The sequence below is a fragment of the Ornithodoros turicata genome, chromosome 9 (assembly GCF_037126465.1).
Source record: "Ornithodoros turicata isolate Travis chromosome 9, ASM3712646v1, whole genome shotgun sequence".
NCBI lineage: Eukaryota > Metazoa > Arthropoda > Arachnida > Ixodida > Argasidae > Ornithodoros > Ornithodoros turicata.
The window spans coordinates 22,083,451-22,108,298 of record NC_088209.1 but is presented as its reverse complement, the minus strand read 5'-3'; the positions used below and the strand labels follow the sequence as shown (position 1 = coordinate 22,108,298).

General features: G+C 44.3%; 4 protein-coding genes and 1 long non-coding RNA gene across 9 annotated transcripts; 2 read left to right on the top strand and 3 right to left on the bottom strand.

Moving 5' to 3' along the window:
- Positions 1-36: 36 nt before the first annotated feature.
- Positions 37-7,998, bottom strand: LOC135368343 (uncharacterized). Of its 3 annotated transcripts, none has more exons than XM_064601546.1 (13): positions 7,876-7,998; positions 7,276-7,357; positions 7,120-7,162; positions 6,955-7,007; positions 6,113-6,208; positions 5,779-5,862; positions 5,360-5,397; positions 4,499-4,583; positions 4,331-4,413; positions 1,453-1,480; positions 1,219-1,393; positions 448-566; positions 37-184 (listed from the first exon to the last, which is right to left on the bottom strand). In XM_064601546.1, the coding sequence occupies exons 2-12, from the start codon at positions 7,351-7,353 to the stop codon at positions 457-459; spliced, it is 873 nt and encodes a 290-aa protein (XP_064457616.1). In that variant the 5' UTR covers positions 7,354-7,357; positions 7,876-7,998; the 3' UTR covers positions 37-184; positions 448-456. The 3 variants fall into 3 exon arrangements, with proteins under 3 accessions (XP_064457616.1, XP_064457618.1, XP_064457617.1); XM_064601548.1 differs by having other exon boundaries at positions 1,471-1,480; XM_064601547.1 differs by lacking the exon at positions 7,876-7,998 and having other exon boundaries at positions 7,276-7,555.
- Positions 7,508-11,114, top strand: LOC135368345 (uncharacterized). 3 transcript variants are annotated; one of them, XM_064601550.1, is made up of 7 exons: positions 7,508-7,638; positions 9,062-9,375; positions 9,508-9,648; positions 9,838-9,930; positions 10,012-10,104; positions 10,161-10,250; positions 10,328-11,114. In XM_064601550.1, the coding sequence occupies exons 2-7, from the start codon at positions 9,151-9,153 to the stop codon at positions 10,385-10,387; spliced, it is 702 nt and encodes a 233-aa protein (XP_064457620.1). In that variant the 5' UTR covers positions 7,508-7,638; positions 9,062-9,150; the 3' UTR covers positions 10,388-11,114. The 3 variants fall into 3 exon arrangements, with proteins under 3 accessions (XP_064457620.1, XP_064457619.1, XP_064457621.1); XM_064601549.1 differs by having other exon boundaries at positions 10,161-11,114; XM_064601551.1 differs by lacking the exon at positions 9,508-9,648 and having other exon boundaries at positions 10,161-11,114.
- On the bottom strand, positions 10,681-13,277 carry LOC135368348 (peptidyl-prolyl cis-trans isomerase NIMA-interacting 1-like). The gene is made up of 3 exons (XM_064601554.1): positions 13,173-13,277; positions 12,398-12,610; positions 10,681-11,066 (listed from the first exon to the last, which is right to left on the bottom strand). Exons 1-3 carry the CDS (start codon positions 13,228-13,230, stop codon positions 10,849-10,851), a joined length of 489 nt encoding a protein of 162 aa, XP_064457624.1. The 5' UTR covers positions 13,231-13,277; the 3' UTR covers positions 10,681-10,848.
- LOC135368349 (uncharacterized) lies at positions 12,023-14,367 on the top strand. The gene is made up of 2 exons (XR_010414759.1): positions 12,023-13,526; positions 13,595-14,367. It is a non-coding gene; the product is annotated as an uncharacterized LOC135368349 (long non-coding RNA).
- A 1,597-nt stretch (positions 14,368-15,964) lies between these two features.
- LOC135368340 (sec1 family domain-containing protein 2-like) lies at positions 15,965-23,783 on the bottom strand. Its single transcript, XM_064601541.1, has 15 exons — positions 23,270-23,783; positions 22,777-23,022; positions 22,079-22,186; positions 21,351-21,419; positions 21,156-21,281; positions 20,291-20,457; positions 19,497-19,605; positions 19,315-19,433; positions 18,214-18,399; positions 18,056-18,149; positions 17,271-17,340; positions 17,086-17,188; positions 16,584-16,736; positions 16,179-16,311; positions 15,965-16,093 (listed from the first exon to the last, which is right to left on the bottom strand). The coding sequence occupies exons 1-15, from the start codon at positions 23,456-23,458 to the stop codon at positions 16,019-16,021; spliced, it is 1,947 nt and encodes a 648-aa protein (XP_064457611.1). The 5' UTR covers positions 23,459-23,783; the 3' UTR covers positions 15,965-16,018.
- Between the last annotated feature and the right edge of the window lie 1,065 nt (positions 23,784-24,848).

Below are 24,848 nucleotides of genomic sequence, written 5' to 3'. Positions count from 1 at the left end.
AGTTTGGAGCAAAAAAGAGAAAGAAGAAAGAGGAGCGACTGATACCATGTGTGCTTTATTACTGTACACAAATAGAAAGTGATGCTGCTACAAAAATAGCCTCTTGAGCAGAAGTGAGTAGTCTGCAAAAATAGTTGCTTCTCCTGTACATTTCAGCCGGATAGACGGCCAAATGTATGAGGACCTACCAAGGAATTATATAGGTAACGTAAGTTCTAATGTCCAACATGGCACAGACATTTCGTTGACCTTCCTATCGGGTTTGCAACCGGGAAAGTTTCAATGCACCACGCTATTCAAAGCGGCGGCGGCATGATTGTGGCATGCATGTTACGCGGGTCACACAAAGGTAACCAAGTGAGCAATCTAAATTTACAACATCTGGTGTTGTCCTAGGTTGATTTCCCTCACAAGCAGCCTCACTTGTTGTCGGTAGAAAATACTCACAGTGAGATCCTACAGGTGGTCACCAGGTGTTAAGCAAGAAGGATCACCACCTGCATCATCTTCCTCTTGATGAGGTCGCTTGGGGTGTGCAACCATACCAGATAGTCTTTGAGACTCAGCTGTAGCATTAAAATAAGAGAAAAGAGGGGGAACAAAAGTACACAATTTTAGTGCATCTGGGGTCTAGCCTTGCCAGTACCGTTTATCTCTTTAGGGACTAAAGGCATGGAATTTGACTATATTTGCAGTGCTGGGGGATGTACTTAAATGGGGAGTAATTTGTAGAGCCCGAAGTTTTAGGGTTTAGCCCGATTCTTCCCCAAATCGAAGGTTGCCTCCTTAGGGTGAAACCCGATTTTTACCCATCAAATTCCCCTCGCTGAGACATCTGTAGGAATGCACACTAACTTGTTTGGCAGAAAATGCAGCTATATCACCATCCGTAACAAACCAGTACAGTTAGTTTGAGTAACTGAGCCCGATTTGTCCCTGAATTTTGCATACTGGAAGTTTTTCCACCTGAATCTCATTAATTTAGAGCACATGTTTATAACCAGATTTCTACCCCTGAATTGAGAAAAAAAAAATATTTCCCAGAAACTTCAGGCTCTAGTAATTTGCAGTCTAGGGGGACTAGAAGTTGACATTACTCCCCAATTTATTTGTTTCCTTTTTTTTCTCCTGTGGTGCTGATACTAGCTTAACCAAGTCCGCAACTATTAGTATCATGCTCTTGCAATCGATATGGAAGGGATACATGAGGGGGCTTACAAGCAGAGTGTAGCAACGCTGAGCAAGACAATTGATGACGTGATCGCCCACCCACGGGATGGCACCAGGGCCGCACAGGGAGCTTTCGCTGATATTCCTTCAAACCTGCGTGAAGGCCTTCGAGGTTCCTTACTGACCCAGTCGTACTCCAGAACTTCCTTCCGGGCGCTGGAAACTGGACAGGAGCGACAGCAACTCAACCAACGGGACATTTTTGTATGCCGTATCACGTACATTAGAAATCTTTCCTACCTCAGCCAACCTGCAAGAAAAGAGAATATTTCGAAGTGATCACGACTGTAAAATTCGCTGTAAAATTCATGTTCAATGAGTTTTCTAACACTGCTTTTCATTGGGCCTGCTGGGATGGCTGTAAAATTTTGGATTTTTTACTGTATACTCTATGTAGATCATGCCACCATCTGTCTGTACTGTCTCTCTGATCCCACTCCTAAATTCTGCTCCAACATTAGCAGCTTTTGGTAGCAGCAACTTTCCAACACATTATAATTTTGCTTCATGTCATCGCAATCTATGTAGAACACAGTACAAAAGAACGTCTATGTGTCTGGCACAACGTGTACAGTAAAACCCGCGGATACCGATATCGGGTATAACGATATCCCTCGTAAAACTATGGTTCATGATTTTACCGTCAAAATATACATTGGTTCTATGGGGAAACGACCCGCGTATAGCGATGGAGACCGCGGTTCCGAGTACTCGTATAACGATGTTGAACGCTGTCCCGTGCGCGTAACCACGCGGCGATTTTCGCCCCGATAAGGTACAGTAGAGTTTCGGTGCTGCGAATCTCACGGGGTAGCGGAAAAACTTCGTATCATCCGAAATTCACATCAAAAGAATTAAACCAAAATAAAAATTGAGGCAAGACTGTTCATTTTCCAATACTGTCAGTGAAGAGCTAGGTGGTAACGCTTTTATGTCTCCGTATTTGGCCAATGCTGCTCAAATTGGCGAGATGATTCAAAAGGCCTAGCACGTGCTTTCCACCCGCGAGTGGCGCGACAGTGTTCTAAAGCGAGCTTCTCCTAAAGCACGCAGGCGTTAGGTGAAGCCGACTTGCGGAATGGTGACGTGTAGTGTTGCCAGAAGTTGTCCTACTATGTTTGCTGGTTCCCTCCACGAGTTCTGATCGCTGTTTTCCCAAGCCACTGCGATGTCACACAGCTTCGCGTTTTTTTTTTAGCATCTGTTTGTTTGTTTGTTTGTTTGTTTCTTTTTGTTTGCTACACGCGGGGTGGCGCGCGACTTTTCGGGGACGCACTATTTAGGTCAGCACTCGTTTAACGATGTACCCCGTATAACGATGGAATTCGCGATTACCGTCAATATTGTTATACGCGGGTTTCACTGTACATAAGCTACATATGTGCTTTGTGTGTGTGTGTGTGTGCTGAAGGAAGCTATATCAACCATTAACGTGCTACCACAGTTCTAATACTTCAGGATGCTGCCAAATACAGTCGCCGTCCGATTTTTCGGGCACGGCGGGGATCGCGCAAAAGTCCGAATAATCGAGCAGTCCAAGAAAAAGAATTTTGCTTCAAACTAAACTTTACTAAGCACTAGTAGGCTAGAAAAATTGGTCGGTACTTTCCTAACATGCTTCCAGCTCTGCCTGATAACATAAGCTTCTATTTCCCGAAGCGACATTTCGTCACTGTACACTGTACACTGACTGCTTCCAGCCGCCGTCATCATGTCCGCAAGTCTGCTTCACGTAACGCATGCGTGTTTTATGTGAAGCTCGGTTTACAGCGCTGGCGCGCGACTCGCGGGCGGACAGCACCGTGCTGGGCCTTTTGAATCACGCTGTTGGCCAAAAACGAAGATGCAAAAGCGTTACGACAGACCTCTTCTACTCAAAGGAATGGAAAATGAACAATCATTGCCTATTTTTTTGCCTGAATATTTTAGTTGGTTGATTTCTTTTGACACGAATTCCGGATGATACCAATATTTTCCGTCACCCCAAGAGAGAAATTCGCTGATTGGGCAAACAGGGTCCGAAATATCGAGCGACGGGGAACGGGAGTGAACGTCCAAAATTTGGACGTTCTTGTAGTACATCAACTTTATGGGACCTGCGGCCGTTCCGCGAATTAAAATCGGTCGGCGACTGTATACAGGGAAACACGCGTATAACGATATTGACGGTAATCGCGAATTCCATCGTTATACGGGGTACATCGTTAAACGAGGGCTGACCTAAATAGCGCGTCCCCGAAAAGTCGCGCCACACCGCGTGTAGCAAAAGAAAAAGAAACAGATGCTAAAAAAAAAAAAAAAAACGCGAAGCTGTGTGACATCGCAGTAGCTTGGGAAAACAGCGATCAGAACTCGTGGAGGGAACCAGACAACATAGCAGGACAACTTCCTGCAACACTACACGTCACTATTCCGCAAGTCGGCTTCACCTAACTCCTCCGTGCTCTAGCAGAAGCTCGCTTTAGAACACTGTCGCGCGACTCGCGGGTGGACAGCACGTGCTAGGCCTTTTGAATCATCTGGCGAATTTGAGCAGCATTGGCCAAATACGGAGACATAAAAGCGTTACCACCTACCTCTTTCACTCACAGTATTGGAAAATGTCCAGTCGCCGTCTATTTTCTTGCCTCAATTTTTATTTTGGTTTAATTCTTTTTATGTAAATTTCGGATGATACGAATTTTTTCCGCTACCCCGTGAGATTCGTAGCATCGAGGCTCTACTGTATCTTATCGCGGCGAAAATCTCCGAGTGGTTACGTGCACGGGACAGCGTCCAAAATCGTTATACGAATACTCGGAACCGCGGTCTCCATCGCTATACGCGGGTCGTCTCCCAATAGAACAATTTGACGGTAAAATCATGAACCATCGTTTTATGAGGGATATCGTTATACGCGATATCGCTATCCGCGGTTTTTACTGTACACCATTGCAATCCATGTGTCTCACACTGTATTTTCCAAAAACATTTTTTTATCAATGCAACACAGAAGCGCCACAAAATTAATTACTAGTTTTGATAAGTCTTGAGGCCTCTGCATACTAGCCATGGACAAAGACGTACTCCACGTCAAAAAGTACTCCGCACTTGTACGAACCTCTTGTCTATAAGCTCTGGCGGACCTTCGTCCCACTGTAAGGAAAGGTGATGCTCCATTGCAAGAACACGTAGCTTGGCAGGCTAGAAGTAATTGAATAAGTTGGTCAGTATAAGATTTTTATTTTAGGAAAAATACACAGAAAACACTAAAAACTAAAAAGCTCACCCTAGATGCAGAGAAATCCCATTCGCTCCGACTTTCGTATGCATCTTCACCGCCACCACCACCACCACCACTTGTGCTGCAAGCACTGTAAGATATGGTAAAGTAAACTTCCTAAAACCCAATTATGTGTGTATCGATGTTCTTGAAATCATAGCAACCCCAAGCAGAAGGCTAAAAGAAAAGCTGGGAGGGAGAGAAATAGGGGAAAAGAGAGGGTTGCTAAGGATGCGATGCCCTCTCTCAGCGTCCAAATCCAGGAGCCACCATGGCCAACATGGCTACGGCCTTTCTACGCCACTCCAGCTCAGCATTCCTGATATCCAATCCAATCCAAGATGCGTTTCTGACGTAGAGTTTACGTCTTTACAATCGTTCATGTGGGTCGAACGCAAACAAAATTTCGTGCAACGTTTTGGCGTTACGGTTTGCCGTAGGGTTATATTACCTACAAAATGTTAAAAGTCACGAAAGTAGATTATACACCCAAAACTTTGAAGACTTCTCCAACAGAGGGAGCTCCTCTAAATTTTCCTCTGGTTATAATATGTGAAGCGTGCCGTCTGCTACCATCGGGTGCGCTTCAGTTGCTACCTATTCCGTAGGAAAGGAGTATTGTGGTGCATAAACCTTCCACTGGGACACGTGAGAACGCAGTATGGAGCATATAGGAGATATTGTTGAGAACACGTGAGAGCTATTGTATGTACTGAGGCGCCCTGTATTGTGGCGCCTCAGTTGTTGAGGTGCCCCTATTTGCCACCTTGGTTTCTGGGTATTATGATATGTAGTTCTATGTTGGATGTATACATATACAAGTGGAAGAAACTGACTTTGGAGCATAACAGAGCAACAAGTACTTACACAGTATTGCTCTGTGAAGGCCATAGAGATGGGTGTCTCTGAAAATGAACACGTTCTTATGAGCTCTACTTAACTGAGCTGCTTTAAAAAGAAAAGCTTCTCTCTCTGTGCAATATACGCCTTTTAAATAACTCGACATATGCAGAATGAGGTTTACAGGGTACATGCTTTACTTAGACATAAGTATGCTATGACACTGCAAACTCCAAAACAAGACATCCACAAAATCATGTAACACAACTTAAATATGTAATCTTTTAGGGTCGCACCATGCCCCAGCACTTTCCCGGACATGCCAAGCTACAATGGCTTTAACATGAAAGAGCTCTAAACATAACAGAGTGGCAAATTATTCAAAGGATGACTATTTTGTTTTGAGAAAAACCATAAGCCAAGCAAAAGCCAAGAAAATTACTTACTTGGTTTTCTGGAGGAGCAGGCATTGATTCTTCTTCACTATCGACTGTAATTTCTTCTCCCATATATTTCGGTGAGTGGTGTGTCTGCAACAATAAGTACTATAAAGTGGGCTGTTAAACTGTCAGAGCTGCTATTTTATTGTTTCAGTCTTTTTCCGCTTATATGTGAAGTTTTTACAGCACACAGCATAATGTGCAGACATAACCTCCTCGTGTTTCTCAGCACCTTTCACTCCACGAGGAATAATTCTTGCACTTTAGCACCCGTTTAAGCGTATGCACGGTCAGTAGTGCTTAACTTATCTAAACCTGACTAAAGATAAACTTCCAACACCTGAGTATCGTCCTTAAGCATCCATGCAGGGTGCACCAAACAGTGACGCACGGCCTCTTCCAGCTGAGCTGTCTCCTTGGACACTGCCACAACTTTCTGTAAAAGCAAGCACGCAACTGCCATAGTTACACTCTTACAAAGGTCGTGCGAACATGCAGACTTTTTTAATACCTAAGTGAAGAATAGTGCGTTCAATTTGAATTTCAATAATTACGGAAACTGATATTCGAATCAGAGGAATGCCATTTTCAAACTGAACATGTTCAAATATTGTTCCGAAGCAGCACGCATCAGTCCGAACACAACATAAGAGAGGATGTACATCAAAGTGAGTGCTGCTTCATATGAAGATCTGCATGTGTATGTATGCTTAATATGCATACGCCTTGGTTATATAATAGCGTTTGCCCCGCATTCGCTTTGGGTATAGTCACCCCCCATTTATAGCTGGTGCGGAAAATCAGAAAACAATCAATGATCTGCTCTGCGTTGCCGGGAACGGACTTTCTATACAAGCTGTTTTCTGTTCAGTTATCTATCCGGGTTATAGAATGTGGGAACAGAGGCATCAAGATATGGTGGGATACGATCGTATATCTATTCGCTTCATGCATTTATCTATTCTGCCCGGTGCTAAAATGACTGTGCGCAGTGCCCTAACTCTTACTAGTTCTTACTAGTTGAGGAGAACCAGCTTGAAAGATTAAAGCTTTATGATTTTTAGACACTTCGTATAGAATTAAGACTACATTGGCTCATAAGGGGAAACTGAAGCACCACAGAAACATAGAAATTTCTACATCGTGAGAGACGTTCACCCACGATCATGCAGCATAGCTCACCAACAGCTCTGCCTTTTGCTCTTCGCTCAAGTCTTCTTCCCACAGTCCAAGAGCTACACATAGAGATATAGACCTGCCATTAGCCACACTAAACATGCAAGCATATATATATATATGCAAGCACTATAGCGTATCTGCACGTCGTGAATCAATGGGAGCAAGTACCTTTGAGTTCAGCATCCATGTCAGCAGTCTCCTTCTTGGCACTCTGCAAATCACATTACCATATTCAGTATGCGCAAAGTTCCTTGTTATCAGGTGCCTGTCAGCCTGTGCCCTACGCAGTGCACAGAGTTGCAGTTACACAACGAAATGCCTTACCTCCAAAGTACTGCAAGCCACGGTACTGTTTTCCCCGATTCCTGCTTCCGCTCCGCGGGATGCACTATTGTGTGACATGTTACTGCAATGACAGCACAGTATGCTCAAAGGCTCATCCCGTGGTGGCTTAAAATGTTAACTGCAACAGGCGCTCCATACAAGTTTAATCAGCTGAGAAGCACGGTCACATGCTGTCGAACAATTCCTGCTCCGCAGTAAGCTACATGTTTGTCCGCGATAAGCAGCTGCGCCAGAGCACGAGCAGCATACCGATAAATCTATGCGACATAAAATAAGTACATGCGTTCTGTTGTTTTCTTTACGCTGTGCGTTACAAGCAGGCAGTGAGTGCCGCAACAAGAGGTAAGCGGTATCATTGCATAAAATGCACAAATCGATATTTTGTTTGCAAAAAAATGTTCGATAACATTGGACTCTATGAACCACAGTAAAACTTAGGAACTGTTAAAGGTGTGAAGCTTGGGTTCCACAGTCCTTCGATGATACAGAATGGTACAGAATCGATCAATTTTTGCAACATTTTTACCAGAGCACAGCTGTGCTTGTTCGATGTGGATACCGTACTTAAGCAAATCATACCGTAGAGACAGCGTGCGAAGCTATTGAATTCCCGGTAATAACTTATGGCATTTTTCGATGACAAAAGCAGAAGCGTAGACCACAACCACACTGACAGAAACCATAACTACATTTTGGATTGGATTGTTTACCTGGCCGCACAAAGCCAAACAGTCGAGTTAAGAGACGCCTCACGTGCACAAATTCAAATACGCTTGTAAAATTTCGCGTTACATTCAGTAATTATATATATATATATATTCTTTTTCTGAAAGAAAGGGAAGCTTTTGTAGAACATAGTAGAAGAACGCAAGTCCAGACCTACCTAGTCAGGATCTTCTACAGGAGATTCACGGCGACCAGCTGCGACAAAATTATGTAAACCGAAACCAATTGATTCCTGCAACAAATGACCCGCTTCGGTGGCAGATTTTTCTCTAAAAAGGTGTCCACTGAAGGTCCCAAAAGGGGTAGTACCCTTATTAATGCCGACGGCGCCTTGCTCTAGAAATGACATTTTTTCACGAAACTCATTTGAATTTTTATTTAAATAATGAACGCATCCCACTCATTCACACGGTGCGCAGCTTGTACGTGGTATCGGATAGATACTTGTAAAAAAGAAAGTTCGTCTGTTGGTGCACCCGTTCGCGAATTATTTAGCCCGGGGCGTGGCCCGGGGATTTACCTGAAACCCCCCGTATATATGTATAGCTAAAAAATGTAGCTAAATGTAAAGCTAAAAATATATATATATATATATGCATATATATATATACCGAGAGAGAGAGAAAGAAGCCTGTTTTCGGAAGGAACCGCCCCCCCCCCCCAAAAAAAAGCAAGGGAGAAAGAAAGCAAAATTTTTTATAACAAAACAGTTCTCTTTTTATTATTTTCTGGAAATATGCTTCATCATACTTATAAACACGCCAAATATGCTATGCACACACTTCCATGTAAGGCATAACAATATGAAAATTTATCGTTCGAAAAATGCGAGATAGTTTTAATATGGCTACCACATACTGAGAAAACAGCGCACTGCTGCACAACACGAAGAAAATGCTCTGTTGAATCACCCTATGATGCCTCCAGAATGAAGATCGCTCATTGAAAACATTTCAGTGCATAACAGATCTCGAAAAAAAATTGAAAAGCAGCTCGATGCAATTTAGCGGGTCTCCTATACACATTCCCATTTGTATAGGCTCCACCGACTAGCCTGCATATAATACTACACTTTGTGAGCACGGAGCTGTGGCGAGAGCTTTCTGCACCTCCTCCATCACAGCCAGGATGCTTGGCATCTATTACTGTGGCATCCTGGTTCCAGCTTCTATGCTTATGCTGGGTCTACAGAAAATCATGGGAGCAACTACCCGGAACTGCATCGGGCTGCCAAGAAGCACTAGCATAGTGCACTGGGAGAAAACCTACGCCGAAGAGGACGTTAACCTGAATGCTAAGGCCCTGTGTCGCCTGTGCGACATTCCAGAGCATGAGTGTAAAGAAGCATCACAGGTTAGCTGTCAAATTTCCCCGCAATATAATATATAATAGAAGGTGGGACTTCAGTGTATAATTTATTCTGAAAGCTCGTAAGCCGCTGGAAACACTGCTTGTAACTTTCTGTGTGATGCACTTTTACCAAAGGTACGATTTGGGGGGGGAGTCAAACCCCTTAAACCCCCCTATGGCTATACCACTGGATGCTTGACAAGAAAAAAAGAAAAGAAAAGAAAAAAAGCATGCACTTCTCGGAAATGCACAACCTGCCATGCTATCATCTGTACAGTATGTAGCTCCGTATCCCTCTCTCATACTTTATGGCTCCCTAGTTACAAGCAGGTGATTTTTTTTTTATTGGTTTGCCCAACAAGGGTTGGAGAATGGTAAAATGTAGAAATAAAACCAACGAGCTGAAACCTGCTTATGACAAAGTGCAGCAATATACAGGATCCCTTTTCGCCCTCTGTTCCTCAGCTTCCAAACATGTGCACTATTCGGTGTGTATCCCAGAATGGATCGTCGCAAGATAAAGAGATGACAGATGGCTTAACATGCGCATTTCACAAGGTAATAATTTCACGTCAGTAGATAACAGCAACAGAATACAGTGTCCTCAGCCAGAGAGCTCACTTGTACGGATGTTGCTAGGTGTGCATTCGTTCAGAATGCAGGAAGAAGCCATCCACCATCGAAACTGAAACCTGCAAACAGCTACACCGCGGGAAGAAGGTCCGAGCATCTGTAAGCGTTTCATCTCAAATGGAGTGTATTATGCCTAAGGTTTAAACCTCTATCAGGGCTACGACGACTGTGAGTTCCTGTGTCACGTTGATGGACACGATACCCCGTTTCGCTACTGCAGGCCGGCTGGTAGTTCGTGTTCAAAGGTGTGCACTCTCTCGATTCATGCTCAGCCATGTGCGTGTGGAAAACACTGTTATGCAAACATTTGTTTGCTACGCAGAGAAGTGGCAGTCCAGGAACATGTAACAGCATTGGATACTGCATGACTCTCATTGACTAAGAAAGTGGCAAGCGAGAAGTGGAAGGCGTTTCCAGCAAATATAATGTGGCCGATATGCTGCAAGTACACCTGCAATTATTTGAGGTGTTTGAACAACCGCAATATGAACTGCAACGGCAAAATATGGTGGGTGCATGCAAAAGATTAGTTGAAAGATTAGTACTGTGTCCAGCAGAAGATGAAAATTAAATAAAACAAAGCAGATTTTCCCCCCCATTAAATGAAGTTCTATCAGGAAGTTAAGCAATGTCTTGCAATTCGCCCTATGAGCATTCACTACCAGAGTCACGATGTTGTGTACTGCATAATTTACCATCAACTTTATTAACACAGTAACAGGGGAAAAAAAAAAAAGTCAGCATAGTGGTATTTGGGTTCCTCCCAAGATGTCTGGAACGAAAAGATATCCCTATTTCTGCGGCACCTTTGCTGCATCCGAACACTCAGGTTTGAGGCCTCGACTAACTCCTGCGCAAGATAAGGTGGACGCCAGAGTCCGTAAAGACTGGTTCGGAGAGTTGCCCCACGGGCAGCGCGAACGAAGCGTCTTCGAAAGGCTTTTGCATGGCGCCACGGCCAAATACGCCCAGGTCTCCTTGACGCTTGGCAGATGAGCAGTCGCTGTGCTGAGCTGCCAGTTCTCCAAAATCTGCTCCCGCTGAGATCTGTGCCCTAATATCTATTAAAAAAAAAGAGAGTCAGTCAAACGAAGATTTAAGCTTGCTGATTTACGTCCTTCCTGGTGCTTTCGAGCACATTCAATAGCATATGCACGCGTATGTGCAACTGTTTCATTACGGCAATGTAGAAGAGTTGTAAATCTGGTAAGGAATTGGCTTTCAGCGTTTCTGATGTAGTCCTCTTACATGTCCAGTAACAGGACAATTGGTAGGTGCTCCTCGGACATAGAGCAGACTCAGTGTGTCGATTTCAAAATATGTTTCATGTGTTTTAAGGGATTTAAAGGAACAGTCAGAAGCTCTCAGCCTATTGTGATATTACAGCTGTATTTAATCATAACACTTGTAGATGTCACGTCCCTATATTGAACCAGCGCAGCACCATAGCTTTTTTTCAGACAAACAGAAAAAATGAACCTACGCACACATTCGACTTTGGTTTTACAGCGATGTACTGCACTTCAGCGGGAATCACACGGCTGCTACACACATGCAGAATAACTCGGAGCATGTTAAACAGCCTCAACCTACTCCATTCCGTTAGTTAGGCAACAACTTGTCCTTTACGTGAATACCAGACATAGACATCTTTAGGCTGATGTGTGTATCCTGTGTCAGAGATTAAGTGCCAGCACCAGTGAACGCAACAACAGATGCAAATTAACGGATCATTGTTACTACTGCAAAAAATCTTGCCTGCAATAAGCACAATTCATGCCAATGCACGTTCAAAATCTGTAGAAGTCGTCCCAATAAGACAAAATATCCACCTCCATAAACGAAAGGAGGGGACGAGGCCCCCACAGCTTGACCTTGGGAGGGGGTGACCCCACTCCATCTCAAGAAGTGCAACAATGTGGAGGAGCCCTCAGATTGGTCTCCTAAAACAATCTCCTGTGACGATTGGACAAATCTTTCGAGGAAACCAATTACAGCCCACTCCACATTGTCAGCCTTCTTGACAAGGAGAGGTAAAGCGTCAATAGCAGTTTCCTTCGCTCATAAATCCCGAACGACGCCACTGACACATACCGTTCCTTTTGTGTTACTCTCAAGGTAATGACATGCATAGTGCATTCGAAGAAAGCTTCCAAGGGTTTCCCGGTCTGCTCTTACGCCACCCTAACTGTTTCCAAACTCTTCAAATATAAAATTCGATCGACAAGGCAATGAACCGATCATTCTGCGTTTAACCCAAGCCTTATCCTGCTAGTACAGTGGAACACTGACCAACTCAGATACTGTGCAAAGCTTCGAAGACAAGATACATGACTATACTTGTACTACACGTGCCGACATAAATGCTCGCATGCAATATCCTTCGTCGTACCTTGGATGATCTTCAGAGCCTCCTCTTTAGAACGGGTGATGTTTGGTTCTTTCCAGGAGGAGGGCCGTCTGGAGTCCTTGTGCTTCACCAAGATGTGCGAGCACCACACCTGATCCTTACCCTCCTCCTTCTTTAGGGATCCTGGGTCTGCTGGCGCTGTAGGAGCTTCCCATTGGCTCTCCTTAGTGTATATGTTCAGGTAATAGGGCTCACCTGCACACACCCTTTGCTACTGATGGCGGCCAACATGGCTGAACAGTTCCCACTTACAGTGGGCTTCCCTTCATGGAATCACTCTGTACACCTGGCATGTGAAAGTTTGCACTTCTATTACAAAAAACTTATGGCCAGGGGCGGTGTACCAAATGCAGCGGGCATCGGCGGGCTAATGTTTGTTAATTTTTCGAACGAAGTGGTTGAATAACGCGCGACACTGTGTTATTATTAGCAGCAACTGAACGTTGCAAGAAAAAAAAAAAAAAAAGATAAGAACGCCCTCCCAGATTCAGTCTTCTCTAAACCTGAGGCTTTAGCACAGCGGTGTATGCAACAATTGCCCAATCAATAAGTATACTGTGCTTTGCTTTATCCGGTTGGGTTGTTTATTGTATCAGTTTGTTTACCCACGGAGTGCCTGCCAAAATAGGCTTAGAATATGTTAGACGCCGGTACCGAGATATCACCTATTTGTCTAAGGAGACCGCAAGAAAAGGGAAGTGCAAAGGTAGTACACTGTACAATGCAGTAAGAGGTAATAATCACAAATTGACCACACCTGTGGAACGGCTGAGCCGTTTTTCCCAGCCACTAGGAAGCTGCTCGTCTCCGGACATGTTTTTAAAACTGCAGACAGCAGGAAATGGATTGGATAGTGGATTGACAAAAGACGAACCACGGATGGATGGATAGCGGCCTTGTATCGGACGGTAGCATGCGCCACCCAGCTAGCCCATTTTTATTTCTTGAAATCTGAAGTCTGGACACCCATTTCGCCTGTAGGACTTTGTACCTGGTACGGTACCTCCCTTGTTTTAAAAGAGATTTGGCGAAGCTGAACTTGAACCTCAGTTCAACATGCGCGGCTTTTCGCCTGTGCGAAAATTGCTGGAGGATATGGAGCCGTTGACTGGTGAGTGCTGAGTGCTCATCATAGAAAGCCCAATACCATGCCCAATACGCACCCGTTCATGTGCGCAGACTAAGACATACGATCCTTGGCATCCTGTTGCTGTTTTCTAAACTTTTTTGCGACGACGAGGTCCCGAGGTCCTTGAAAACTTCGTGGAGTATCTCAGCCATCCCTTCGACGATACCACTGAGGAACAACGGTTGTGAACACCATTCTCCTCGCATATTATAACGCGGAGTGGAAAACGAAACCATCAGCCATTGCCCGCCACACGTGCCAGTCCACAGTGCAGCGGCGCAGTCCATAGTGCGACGGGCGACATCATATTCTTTTACGAAATAAAGAAGGCTCTGTGTGCTGTGACTTTTATAAACAAACGTTTCAGTGCTGAGCGTATGAAACACTTAGCTTCTCGAGTGCTGAATGCATTGAACTGTGGTGTTCTGCTGCGTATCATTCAATAGCTTGATTCGAAGCGTGCAATTGGAATGGCTTTAGAGAGCAAGCCCACGAACTGTGCCAAATCAGTCGTCGAACGTGCTTTCAGGGTTGTTTCATCAACGTTAGCTGCTGGAGCGTTGACGTACAGTATCGTACACATAAGCCAGCAAATGCTGCACGTCACTTACAAAAAGAAGTATCGCGTCCTAATTCCGGCCTTGCTATGCGCTGCAGCTGCGTCGGTTACAACGGTAACAAAGGTCAAGGAATATGGATTTATACAACCGAAGACAATACAACACCATCCTGCATAGAAAGAGGCAACACATCAATATAGCTGTCGTGTTTAAAAAAATTATCTTCATGAAATTATGGAATAAATATGATTTATTTACACAATGTCGATTGTATTGTAAAGTTGGGAATTTGCATGCGGTGGACAAAACAAGTTGTCTCTCTGACTGTAGAGATGTTACGTTTACAGTGTGACGGTTCAGGGTTAACTCAATGTAAACTGCAGAGGGTGAATTGACAATTAAAAACAACCGGTCCCGCATTGAGAAAACATCTCAAATGGTGTTCATTCGAGCTGTTCATCACATTCTGTTACTTGTCAAAGGCTCTTGTTAGTGATTTAAAACAAACTCAAAAGGAAGATATCCAGTCTTGGACGATTGGCATCAGCAGACTGTCGGGCTAGCATGGTACTGTGTCGACATTTGTGCAGATTAGGGTTGCCACCTGTCTGGATTTCACCCGAAGAGTTCGGAAACTCAAGGCGTGTGTTTGGTGTCCGGGTGAAGGTGTAATCCGGATATAAAATGTTTGGGAATTGGCCAAGTCATAGTAAAAACCTTGCGTCATCTTCATCGTCGTTTCCATCATCGTTGCCAAAGATTGAGCGATAGGTTAAATGTGCAATCAAAGCAACGTTCATCCACATGAAGATACTATAGAGAACCTATTGTTAGAACCCTCTGTGCTCAGTGCTCAGCTTTCAAGACTCAAAAATTTGATACGGTCCTTCACGATCCACTTCGTCCAATCCAAGACTGGGAAAAAAATGGAGGGTGGAGTGGCAGTAACAGCTCCCCATAGAATTCATAGTTTGAGATAGTTCACAGAGCACTGGGCACAATGCAAATGAAATTGACAGGACGAATAAAGATGCAATGTTACACATTCCAGATGGCCAATCAGGGGCCTTCCTGCTTGTCTCGCCTGTCAACGTGACCGTGCCATCGACTTCTACTGGTTTTCCTCCTGATGCTTAGTTATTTGTAGTCTGAGATAACTAAAGCAACGTTTGGTCAAAAAAAGAAAGAAAAAAAAACTTTGTACAAAGCCCACTGTGTTGCACTTGCAACCCCCCATGGAGGACTTCATATTTCTGTTTAAAAAAAAGTAAGGTTCGCTTGGCAATTTTCAAAGTTCAATTGAAAAAAAATAAATTTCCCGCAATTAAAAATTGTCCTGAGTCTTCCTTTATGGTAGCCAAAGTTTCCAGAAGGTCCCGCAGTCCTATGGGGAGTACGTCGCCAGTTAGAATAGAATATTCGATATGGATTCTGGATCTAGTATGGAATTCTATATTTGAATCAAACTGACATCCCTTCCACGGTGATTTTTTTGCCGTACACTTCTAAAGCTGCACTCGTAAGCCTCAAAATACCAGAAGAGAGGGTACCTCACCCGAAATATTTTTCCAGCTATGCTACTGGCAAGAACCCTCGATGTATTGGGGGATCAAACCCCTTCCTTTTGACAACACAGCCAACAAAAAGGCGTGGATGACAGCTGGTATTTTCTGGAATTGGGTTGGCTATATCCACGTTCGGGTTCACGATTGGATTGGGCTCAACATCGGAAACTATGTTGACCGACTGACTTCCAGTAAAGGAAATACGTACCTAGTTTTGTTGGACAGCTGTGATTTTGTTTGTGGCTACATTATGGCACATATCATATGCTATATATACTTTCCTGTGAGTGCTCTCTGTATAGCTATAGGTATTTATTTTCAGTACATCACACTATCAGTAGGTCACATATCACAAAAACCTTCTTTGGAACAGAAGTTGCAACTGTTCTCGAGGTTTCGCCAGAGCTGTACCACCAACTATCACCTGAAAGTGAGCGTACTGACTTTAACTAGGAAGATGGATCACAAAAATGTAATTTGACATCACTGTGGCCGAAGAAATACCTTACCTGTTTGTTAATTTTATTTGACGCAACAAGATCTGACACAAGTTTAGCCTCCGACGCTGTCACGCCTCCAACTACGAAGAGAATGACTACGGGGTTGTCCCTGGGATGTGGCTTCGCTGCCACTCGGAAGAATCTGTCACCGAAATGCATGTTTGTTGAATATGGAGGGTACATTACACTGTATAAAATTGGCATGCATAGCGTAGAGGTAAAGGTAGTTATGGAGATATCTGGATATGTGATCAAAGACGTCTGTCAAATTTGGGATAACTTGCTACAAGCAATTTATTCCTGCAACTTGTTCACAATTATGAAAAGTTCTCACAACTTAAATCACCTCTGGAACTGCAACTTCTGGAATATTTACTAGACAGCAGTCCCGGTCACAAGTTAACGTGCACTTACCCAAATCCAGCCTTTATCCTGTCAGTAAGGCCTCCAGCATGGTGTTCTAATGGGAGGGCTGGGTCATCTTGTAATATTTCATGTAGAAGCTGCTGTACCAGGGGCTTGTACACAGCTGGCTGAGTGCCTGGATTAGAGCAGTCTAGAAGTAACCTGCAACATGAGTAAATAAGACTCTAAAAATCTGTCTTGACTTAAAGGGACAGTCATCTCTAACTGTGTATGAGCCAGGTATCACAATGTTACACAATGTTACAACACAAAAGTTATTGGGGGCGAGAGAACAATGTAGAGAGGGAGCCACCTCAGTTACTTCTCGATATAGGCTCGATATAGGCTCCATATAGGCTCGATATAGGCTCGATATAGGCTCGATATAGCTCCATATAGGTCGCACACTCTGCAACATGTGCATCTAATCCCTGCCGGTTATGCGTGATTGGACCCTGGAATATGCCCGATACATGCCCTATGCTTGCAGGATATCTGTATGCCAACTAACCTGTGCTTAGCTGTGTCGGCAGTAGAACCCAAGCCTTCAAGTACCTCGAACATGTGTTCCACGGCTGTCAGGACTGCATTTCCCTCATGGACATCTTCTCCCACTGCAAGACATTCACAATGCTCTATTTTGCAGCACAGGAGACCAAGTCGAGACAGAATTGAGAAGAATTATATATAACTTACACAGGTCTTGCAGGAAGTAAGGAAGCTCATTCTTTTCAGCTGCCTGGTAGATTGCTTGCACTATTTCAGCCTGCAACATACAGGGTCTGTCTCAAGAACTCTTTGTTGAAAAGAATCTGTGATATGAGCTACATTTCAATTCCTGGAAAGATATGATTTTAAAGAGTAGTTTGAGACACGGTACAGCCGCACCTCACATATCTTGAAGAGCAGATAACATTTTTTCATGGGGACAGCCACACCCGATTGAACACAATGTGTTTTCAGCAAAAGCCCTACTGCATGAAGTACTGCAATGGTCAATGTCAAGAACAACCTCATTCAGACACTACCCAATTATTTTTGTAGTTGCGATGCTCACCCCAATCATTTCAGAAGCAATATCGGGTTCATCAAGATATAGATTGCAAACTTAAGTCACTTTGTACCAAACTGGAAATTCTTCATGGTCAATCTTCTAAACTTCTAAATTTCAATCTTGATCCCAGTAATTTATAAGATTTATCTGATCCATTAATGAACACCTTCCTGGATGACAGTATAATTCAACATGAGAGACGGATACTATGTTTACAAATAGGTGCAAAGACATCGTCTCATTCCAAACTTCTCTGGGACATTGCCAATTAGCAGAGCGACACAGTGGAAGCACGTACACCCCCATAGCCCAAAGGTTCCCATCATTTGGTGCCTGTATTCGATAACATTACTTTTCACAGCTCCCATGGTTGTGATCATAAGCGGTCTCCCTTTTGACAACACGTAACAAATGTATGTATCCACACCTTGAGCAGAGACACATCGTTGCCGAGTGCCTTTTCGCCAAGTAGCGAGTACAGCAGTGTAAGAAGAACAATGACGTCCTCCAATGAGAGCCCCCTGTGTTGGGCAGAAGGGAGACAATTTCAGTGCCTCAAAAGGCCTGATGTACAGACAGACTCACATGGATCCCCTGCTCTGTAACAGCTGTACCACTGGGGATCCACCATTGGCCACAGCATTTTGAAGCAGGAGTTTCTCTGCACCATATTGATCCTGTAACTTGGCTGCATCACTGTGGGAGAGCGCCTGAGCTACCCCGAGCACTTGCTGTAAGAGGCCTCCTTGTAATACATTTCTGGACGTACCTCTGCACACAAAGTATTTTGTCAATTATGCCATGAGGTTATGGCACTTGATACATCTTCAAGGAGCATAGCAGAACTGTTCATGGGGTCCGCTTGTATTACATTTAGCATTTAAAAAGTCCCATTTTGCAATTAAAATATGCAAAAGGAGACAGTCTCAAGTCTAGAGAAAACAGAATAGTATATCCAAGGTAAGCAAAATGGCTGGTAACGTGATAGTGCAAGTTTCTTGTGGTCACGGGCATCAGAAGACCCTTGCCACAAGAGAGAGTAACTCTGAAGATTTGAAGGATCGGTGCATAAATAAAAAGGGTGCAATACAACGACGTGATACACTCTGTGAAAAGTGACTCCAAATATGTTACCGGCTACCACTTATGACATTTATTTTAATTAGGAAGTAGCTCATCTTTCCCATTGCAGAAATACACGTCCCTAATAGACATTCCCTAACAGAAACAGATATCTTTAGGTTCAGAATATGTTTTGTATCAGAGGCGTCGTACTATCTGTAGATAAGTTTGCACGAGTTGACGGACTTCCCTTACTACTTCAGTAAATATTATACCCACACGTGTCTACACAAATCGTTTTTCACATCCGCATTAGAAGACAGAGTACCAGTCCGCTTGCCAGATCTTTATGCATGGCGGAAAAAGGGGGGGGGGGGCCCTGACAGCCTCAGCTCGAGGGTGGCCACCCCCCCCTCTTGCTCCCACCTTCTAACGTCCGTGCTTGTGGTGCTTTTCCCATGAGGTTGTTTGCCCTCAAATATGTGAGATGAATGACTACTTCAACACCAGGTTACTCGCAAGACTCAAAGCAGACCAACAGTATGTGCTCATATCAACAACTTGATTGGTAGCTTGAGACCCCAGTTCCAGAACAGCTATCTTTACTTGAAGCTTGTATTTCACCTGAATTGAGTCACACGCTTCTGAAGCTGCTGTGGGGTGAGACGTCCTCCAACATCCAACCGTACCCCATTCCGACTTCCCCATTCTACTAGCAACCGATTGAGTTCCATCAGGCATTCCTGCACAAATTACTTCACGCTTCATTCATGTGCTCGATCACTATAGTACTTGCAAGGTCTCACCTTTTGCTTCGCAGTGACCAGGAGATGCATGGCAACCGTGGAATCATTGTGTGCAAGACAACCCGATGCCACACAGCTTGGGGCTCCCCTTTCTGCAGTTGACAATGATCTGTAGGCGAAAATTATGCGTACTATATTGGCTCCAAATTAAGCTATTCATGACTGAGTACTTTTGGAGCCTCGCATTTTAGGGCTAAACATGGTAAGACTTGTTTTTAGCCCCCTTCCCGATTTGCATCGTGGTCGCTTTAAGTAAAACCTGGGAAACCCCATGGAATAGGCATGCAGGAGTGCAGATTCAGTCACCCATACAGGCGCTCAAGAATGCTGAATAGTACTTTGACTTAGCACTGCCAGCCTGCATTCCATGTCTGTCTTAAATATGAGAAGCGCTCTTTTGTTATTTTTTCACATGCAAATCTTCTTTCAGAGAATACTGTCACATTTTACCATATTGCAGCTCATGAACTAAAATTCAATATGCATATTTACCACTGATTCTGAAAAAAATATAAAACCCCCAAAACACAAGGGTCCCAGCATATTATACGACTTGTGAGTGAACAGAAACAGTACAAGAGTCACAGATGCCAAGATATTCAGTACTAGTAGCCTAAATATAACGCCTATAACATAGTTGCAACTGAGAGGCTGAACAAACTTGGTATCCTTTGCTTCCTATCCTCTTCTAAAACTATATTGCAATGTAGCTTTTATGCGAGCAAAGCGTGGCTACACGGAAAAAAAAAAAGTCTCCTGTCGAGGACAAGAGTGGCGCTTTGGTGGTAACCCACCTGGTGGTGCATAGGGGAGACATGTCCACCTGGACATCGACTGAGTGACCACTGGCAAGAGGGGGAAGTACACGGACTACCCGGTCCATCACAGAATCGCAAGCCGACGTGAGCGCTCCTGCCATGTCCATTGTGCGGTCTACAAGTATTAGTGTCAGACCCCTGCCCTAGAGAGAATAAGGACTTGTTATCGTATAATGTAGTTACGATGCACTGCAAGGTACAGCCCAGCACGGGCCGACTTTTCCGAGCCCCACCCAGCCCCTCATGTTCTTATGCGGCCCGGACCGGCCCGGTGACTCGGAGAGTAGATCCTGTCCTAGTAGTTCCAGCTGTGACGTAAGCGTTTCTAGCGCTTATCAAATAAATTTATCAGTAAATTTACAAGAACAGAAGACAAGGCACAGACGTATATGTGCTGGTGGTTTAACACCGCGACAGGACGGGCCCAAAATTAAATCCGGAACACACACGGTCAAGGGGGCTATCGTTACACTATCAAGTTTTTGTGGAGGTTAGCTACTACTTCTCTAAATCCCTAACCCTATAACGAAGTCTTCTGAACGTGATCGTAAATACGTGAGGAGTCAGGAGCAATGTGAGGTGGCTTTGGGAACGTTCGCGAAAGGGTCAAATCATACGCATAATGCAGTGTTCTTTGCTTGTTTTGCAAATATATGCGCAGGAATGAGAAGCACGTGATGACCTAATAGTCCTTCACTGTGTGGAATTAGTTGCGTGACCCGGCCGAGCTAGACTCTCGGAAAGATGTTTGTCGGCCCAGGCCTGGCCCGCGGTGCCGGCATCTTTTGTCGGCAAGTGCAAGGCTCTACTGCAAGGCCTCCATTTATGAATATATACATGCATTTTTCGAATTCCTGGCATAACGTTCCAGCTCCTCTCCAATGAGGTGCGACGTGGGTCCCAGTGAGAAGATGTCGGCCTTTACATTCAGCGACTCCAACAGGCTGTACAGGTTTCCCACTAAGGACTGAGAGGATTGCACGGAACAAAAAATGATGAGCGTACGTGAAGTCAACGTCGTTTTTAGTTTCGTTACCTGAATGTCTGTATGAAGAGGCCTGGGTAGAGCTCCTAGTTCCTGAACAAGCTTCTCGTTAGTGTCTTGCTGCAAGTTAGGAAAGCGAAAAGTGATATTAAAGGGGCACCGAAGTGCAAAAATTTCTCGTCCCGGAATGAAAGATACCGTTATCCCGACACCAACAGCAAATGAATGGAGTCATCGGTTTCGTCGTTCGTGGTTTATGAGCGGAAGAAATCGCAATTTACGTTTTCCCTCTCCTTCTCAAGAAGGCCGACAATGCCGAGCGGGCTCTCATCTGTCTCCGCAAAACGATTTGTCCAATCAGGACGGGAGATTGTTTGAGGAGACCAATCGGAGGCCCCTCCGTATTGTCTGTATTCTTAAGAAGGAGAGGGAAAGCGTACATTGCGGTTTCTTTCGTTCATAAATCACGAACGATGAAACCAATGAATCCCTTTCCGTTTGTGTTGATGTCGAAATAATAGCATCTCCTACTTAGCGAGGGGAAATTTTTGTCTACTTTAGTGCACCTTTAACACTTGTGTCTATGAGTAGAAGCATGGCAATGCCGTAATGGGTAATGCCGTAAAGGTATGGCATCTCACACCATTACGGTTAATGGCAAGTACTAATAAAGAAACTTGTGATCAACTCATGCGTTTTTCAATCCAATAACTACTTGAAGAAAACAATGAACTCCTTGTACTTTGCTATGTAGCATGCAGCAGTCTGTATCGACTCACAAACACTGGAAGCATGGGGAATACATCTCGGAACTGAGGCATGAGGAAGAAGCTCGGAGCCACGCTTATCAAAGCCAGAGGAATGTAGATGACCTTCACTGAAAAGTTCTGAAAAGTTAGGAACCAAAGCGGTCAGCACTGGTCACGTATTTGACAATACAGAAACATTCAACACTCTTAACAACTTTGTATGTTGTGGATAGCAACTGCTTTTCACAGGTGCCTGTTCTTTCACGTTTTGTTTGGCAGTCTGAAAAGAGGTCTATATGTATTTGGAGGAACTGCAGATGAAGGCCTATGGCCAGGTCATTAGGACTGCATATTGGTTAATGTTATGGGTTAATATCAAATGTTATGGTTATGTGCGGAAACAACGTGACTTCCCTGCGGAGCTCAGTGTCATTACCCTGCTACGAAGCTTATTTAGTGACCCTAGCCTAAACGACATGCACGAAAATCCCACATAGTGTTGCAATGTGGGCATCTCATCCCGTGCTCAGAATGATTTTCACAACAGACAAAGTCGTTGACACAATGTTTCACTGGGGCCAAAATCTTCATATGTATTAGTTTGTTTTTGTACTTCTTTAACGACCATTGAGCTTTCTGTGTCCAGAAGCGGGCTGCTTTGTGCACCTCCTAATACACACACACTAATTAAAGTACCCCATAAAAAGTCAGGTGATCATTTAAAGTACCATGTTGCCCATCCAGTCCAAAAGCTGTTCCTCGAGGTGGAGGAAGGAATTTCTGAGCTCTTGCTGGGGATGAGGTGTTGCACCATACAGGGCCGAATGGTGTGCTGATGCAGGACAGGATGTGATGACGGTACAACTGGTGAAGCAGCTGGCGCGCACTACGGCAGATATTTGTGACCAACACGACCCTACTAAGGGAACCCCTACAAGGAAAACTGCTTTTTCTTCTGACTTGTCGAGGCCGCACTGCAAGTGAACGAAAATATTCAATAAACGAAAATCAGGTAGTTTCATGACAACAGTTTTAGAACCATTTTGTGACAATGCTGCTATGTCGGAATTTTGTGTGCCGATGGAACACCCAGATTTGGTGACAACGTTATAAACATGACAGCCGTCATCACACATCACATTCACTTATCCAACACAAACTTAGTACAGCCGTTCCCATGTAAACTTCCCACCAGAAATGCTTGCACAGTGTTGCACGAACCTCGAAATATGACAGCTCTCTAACAGCCACCGCACCGCTTTCCAGGATCCACGTAACACCTCTGTTCCAGTGCACGGCTTCTGCCATGTGATTGTCCATGTACACTACGGCACCTTTCACTCGTGGGATTACTTCAGCTGTCCACAGCTGTGCTGCAATTTTGTCCAGAGCAATGCTACTCTCATGCATAGTGATTGAGTTGGAAGATGCAAATCGCACAGAAATTCAGTCGCCCCTTTTCACAGACTGCAATGCCGGGCGTAGTGACGGTCGTGGTCTAGATGATAGAAAGATGCTTGTTTTCGCTACGTGGACATCGTAAACTTCGCTAATATTTTCAAGCACAGAAAACCTGTGGCTGTCCATGAGGCTGATTGCGGCTCGTCACCATGGTTACGGCAGCTGAGGCACCGAGGCACCTTTGTGATTGGTGGTTGGTAGGCCTTTTGATTCAGGTCAGACAGACGAGCAGACTTCCAAGTGGAGCAACAGGTGCGACAATATTACAGATTTAGTGCTTTCTGAACGGTTTTGCTTCAGTCTTCCGTTGACTTCTTAAACAGTTTTCATTCGACTAGACGGCGCTACAGACGTCTGAGCCAAGCCACTCTACCGACCCTGCCGACGTTGCTTAGCTTTCGGTTTCGGTTTCACATTACGATCTGACGATAGTGTCTTTTTCCATTTTCTCCTCACATACGTCCGAGCCATATGCACATATTCCTCCACCCCATATGCAGATGTATTGCACAACCTCGTTAGAATCACAAGAAATAGAACATACCCATTGCAGCCTTCCCAATTCGACAACCTCAAGCGTAAAGTTTCCTTTCTCATGTGGTTCATGATCACAAGAACTGCTAACCATGTCAATCATCAATGGTGTAAAGCGGGGAAGTTGGGAATAATTTCCATCATCATAACTGCAGCACAGAGACGGGACTAGAGGGAATTAGAACAAACAGAGAGACACGCACTTGCAGCTTTTTTTCTTTTCTTTCTTTTCTTTCTTTTTTTTTTTTTTGCAGTGAAGAGTTCTGGTTGGCAATATAGGCAGGACCTCTAGTACAGGAAATGTACTTCACCAATGAGATAAAGCTCTCTGTCTCTGTTCTTTCTAATTCCCTTTAGTCCCGTCTCTGTGCCGCAGTTACAATATGAACCCAACTTCCCCGCTTTATCCCATTGGTGAACTACACCTGTACTAGGGGTCTTCCTATTATTACTAATCAGAACTCCTTATTTCACAAGAATCTGCAAGTGCGTGTGTCTCTGTTTGTTCTAATTCCCTCTAGTCCGGTCTCTGTGCTGTAGTTACGATACGGACTACGTACCATGTCAATTACACTTAAACTGAAGGACTAAACGTTACACAAGCACTGATTGCCGGGTGTACTTTCACGGTAGATTTACCTTGGCACAATGTGTAGGGTTGCGGAGTTGCCACTCCGGAGTCATTCCTCTTTTATAGAGCCCAGAATGGAAGGGGAATGGAATGGCAACAATGAAATTATTACTGGAGTGGGAATGGAATCATTCTGCTTTTTCAACGGAATGGAATGGGAATGGAGTGGCCTGG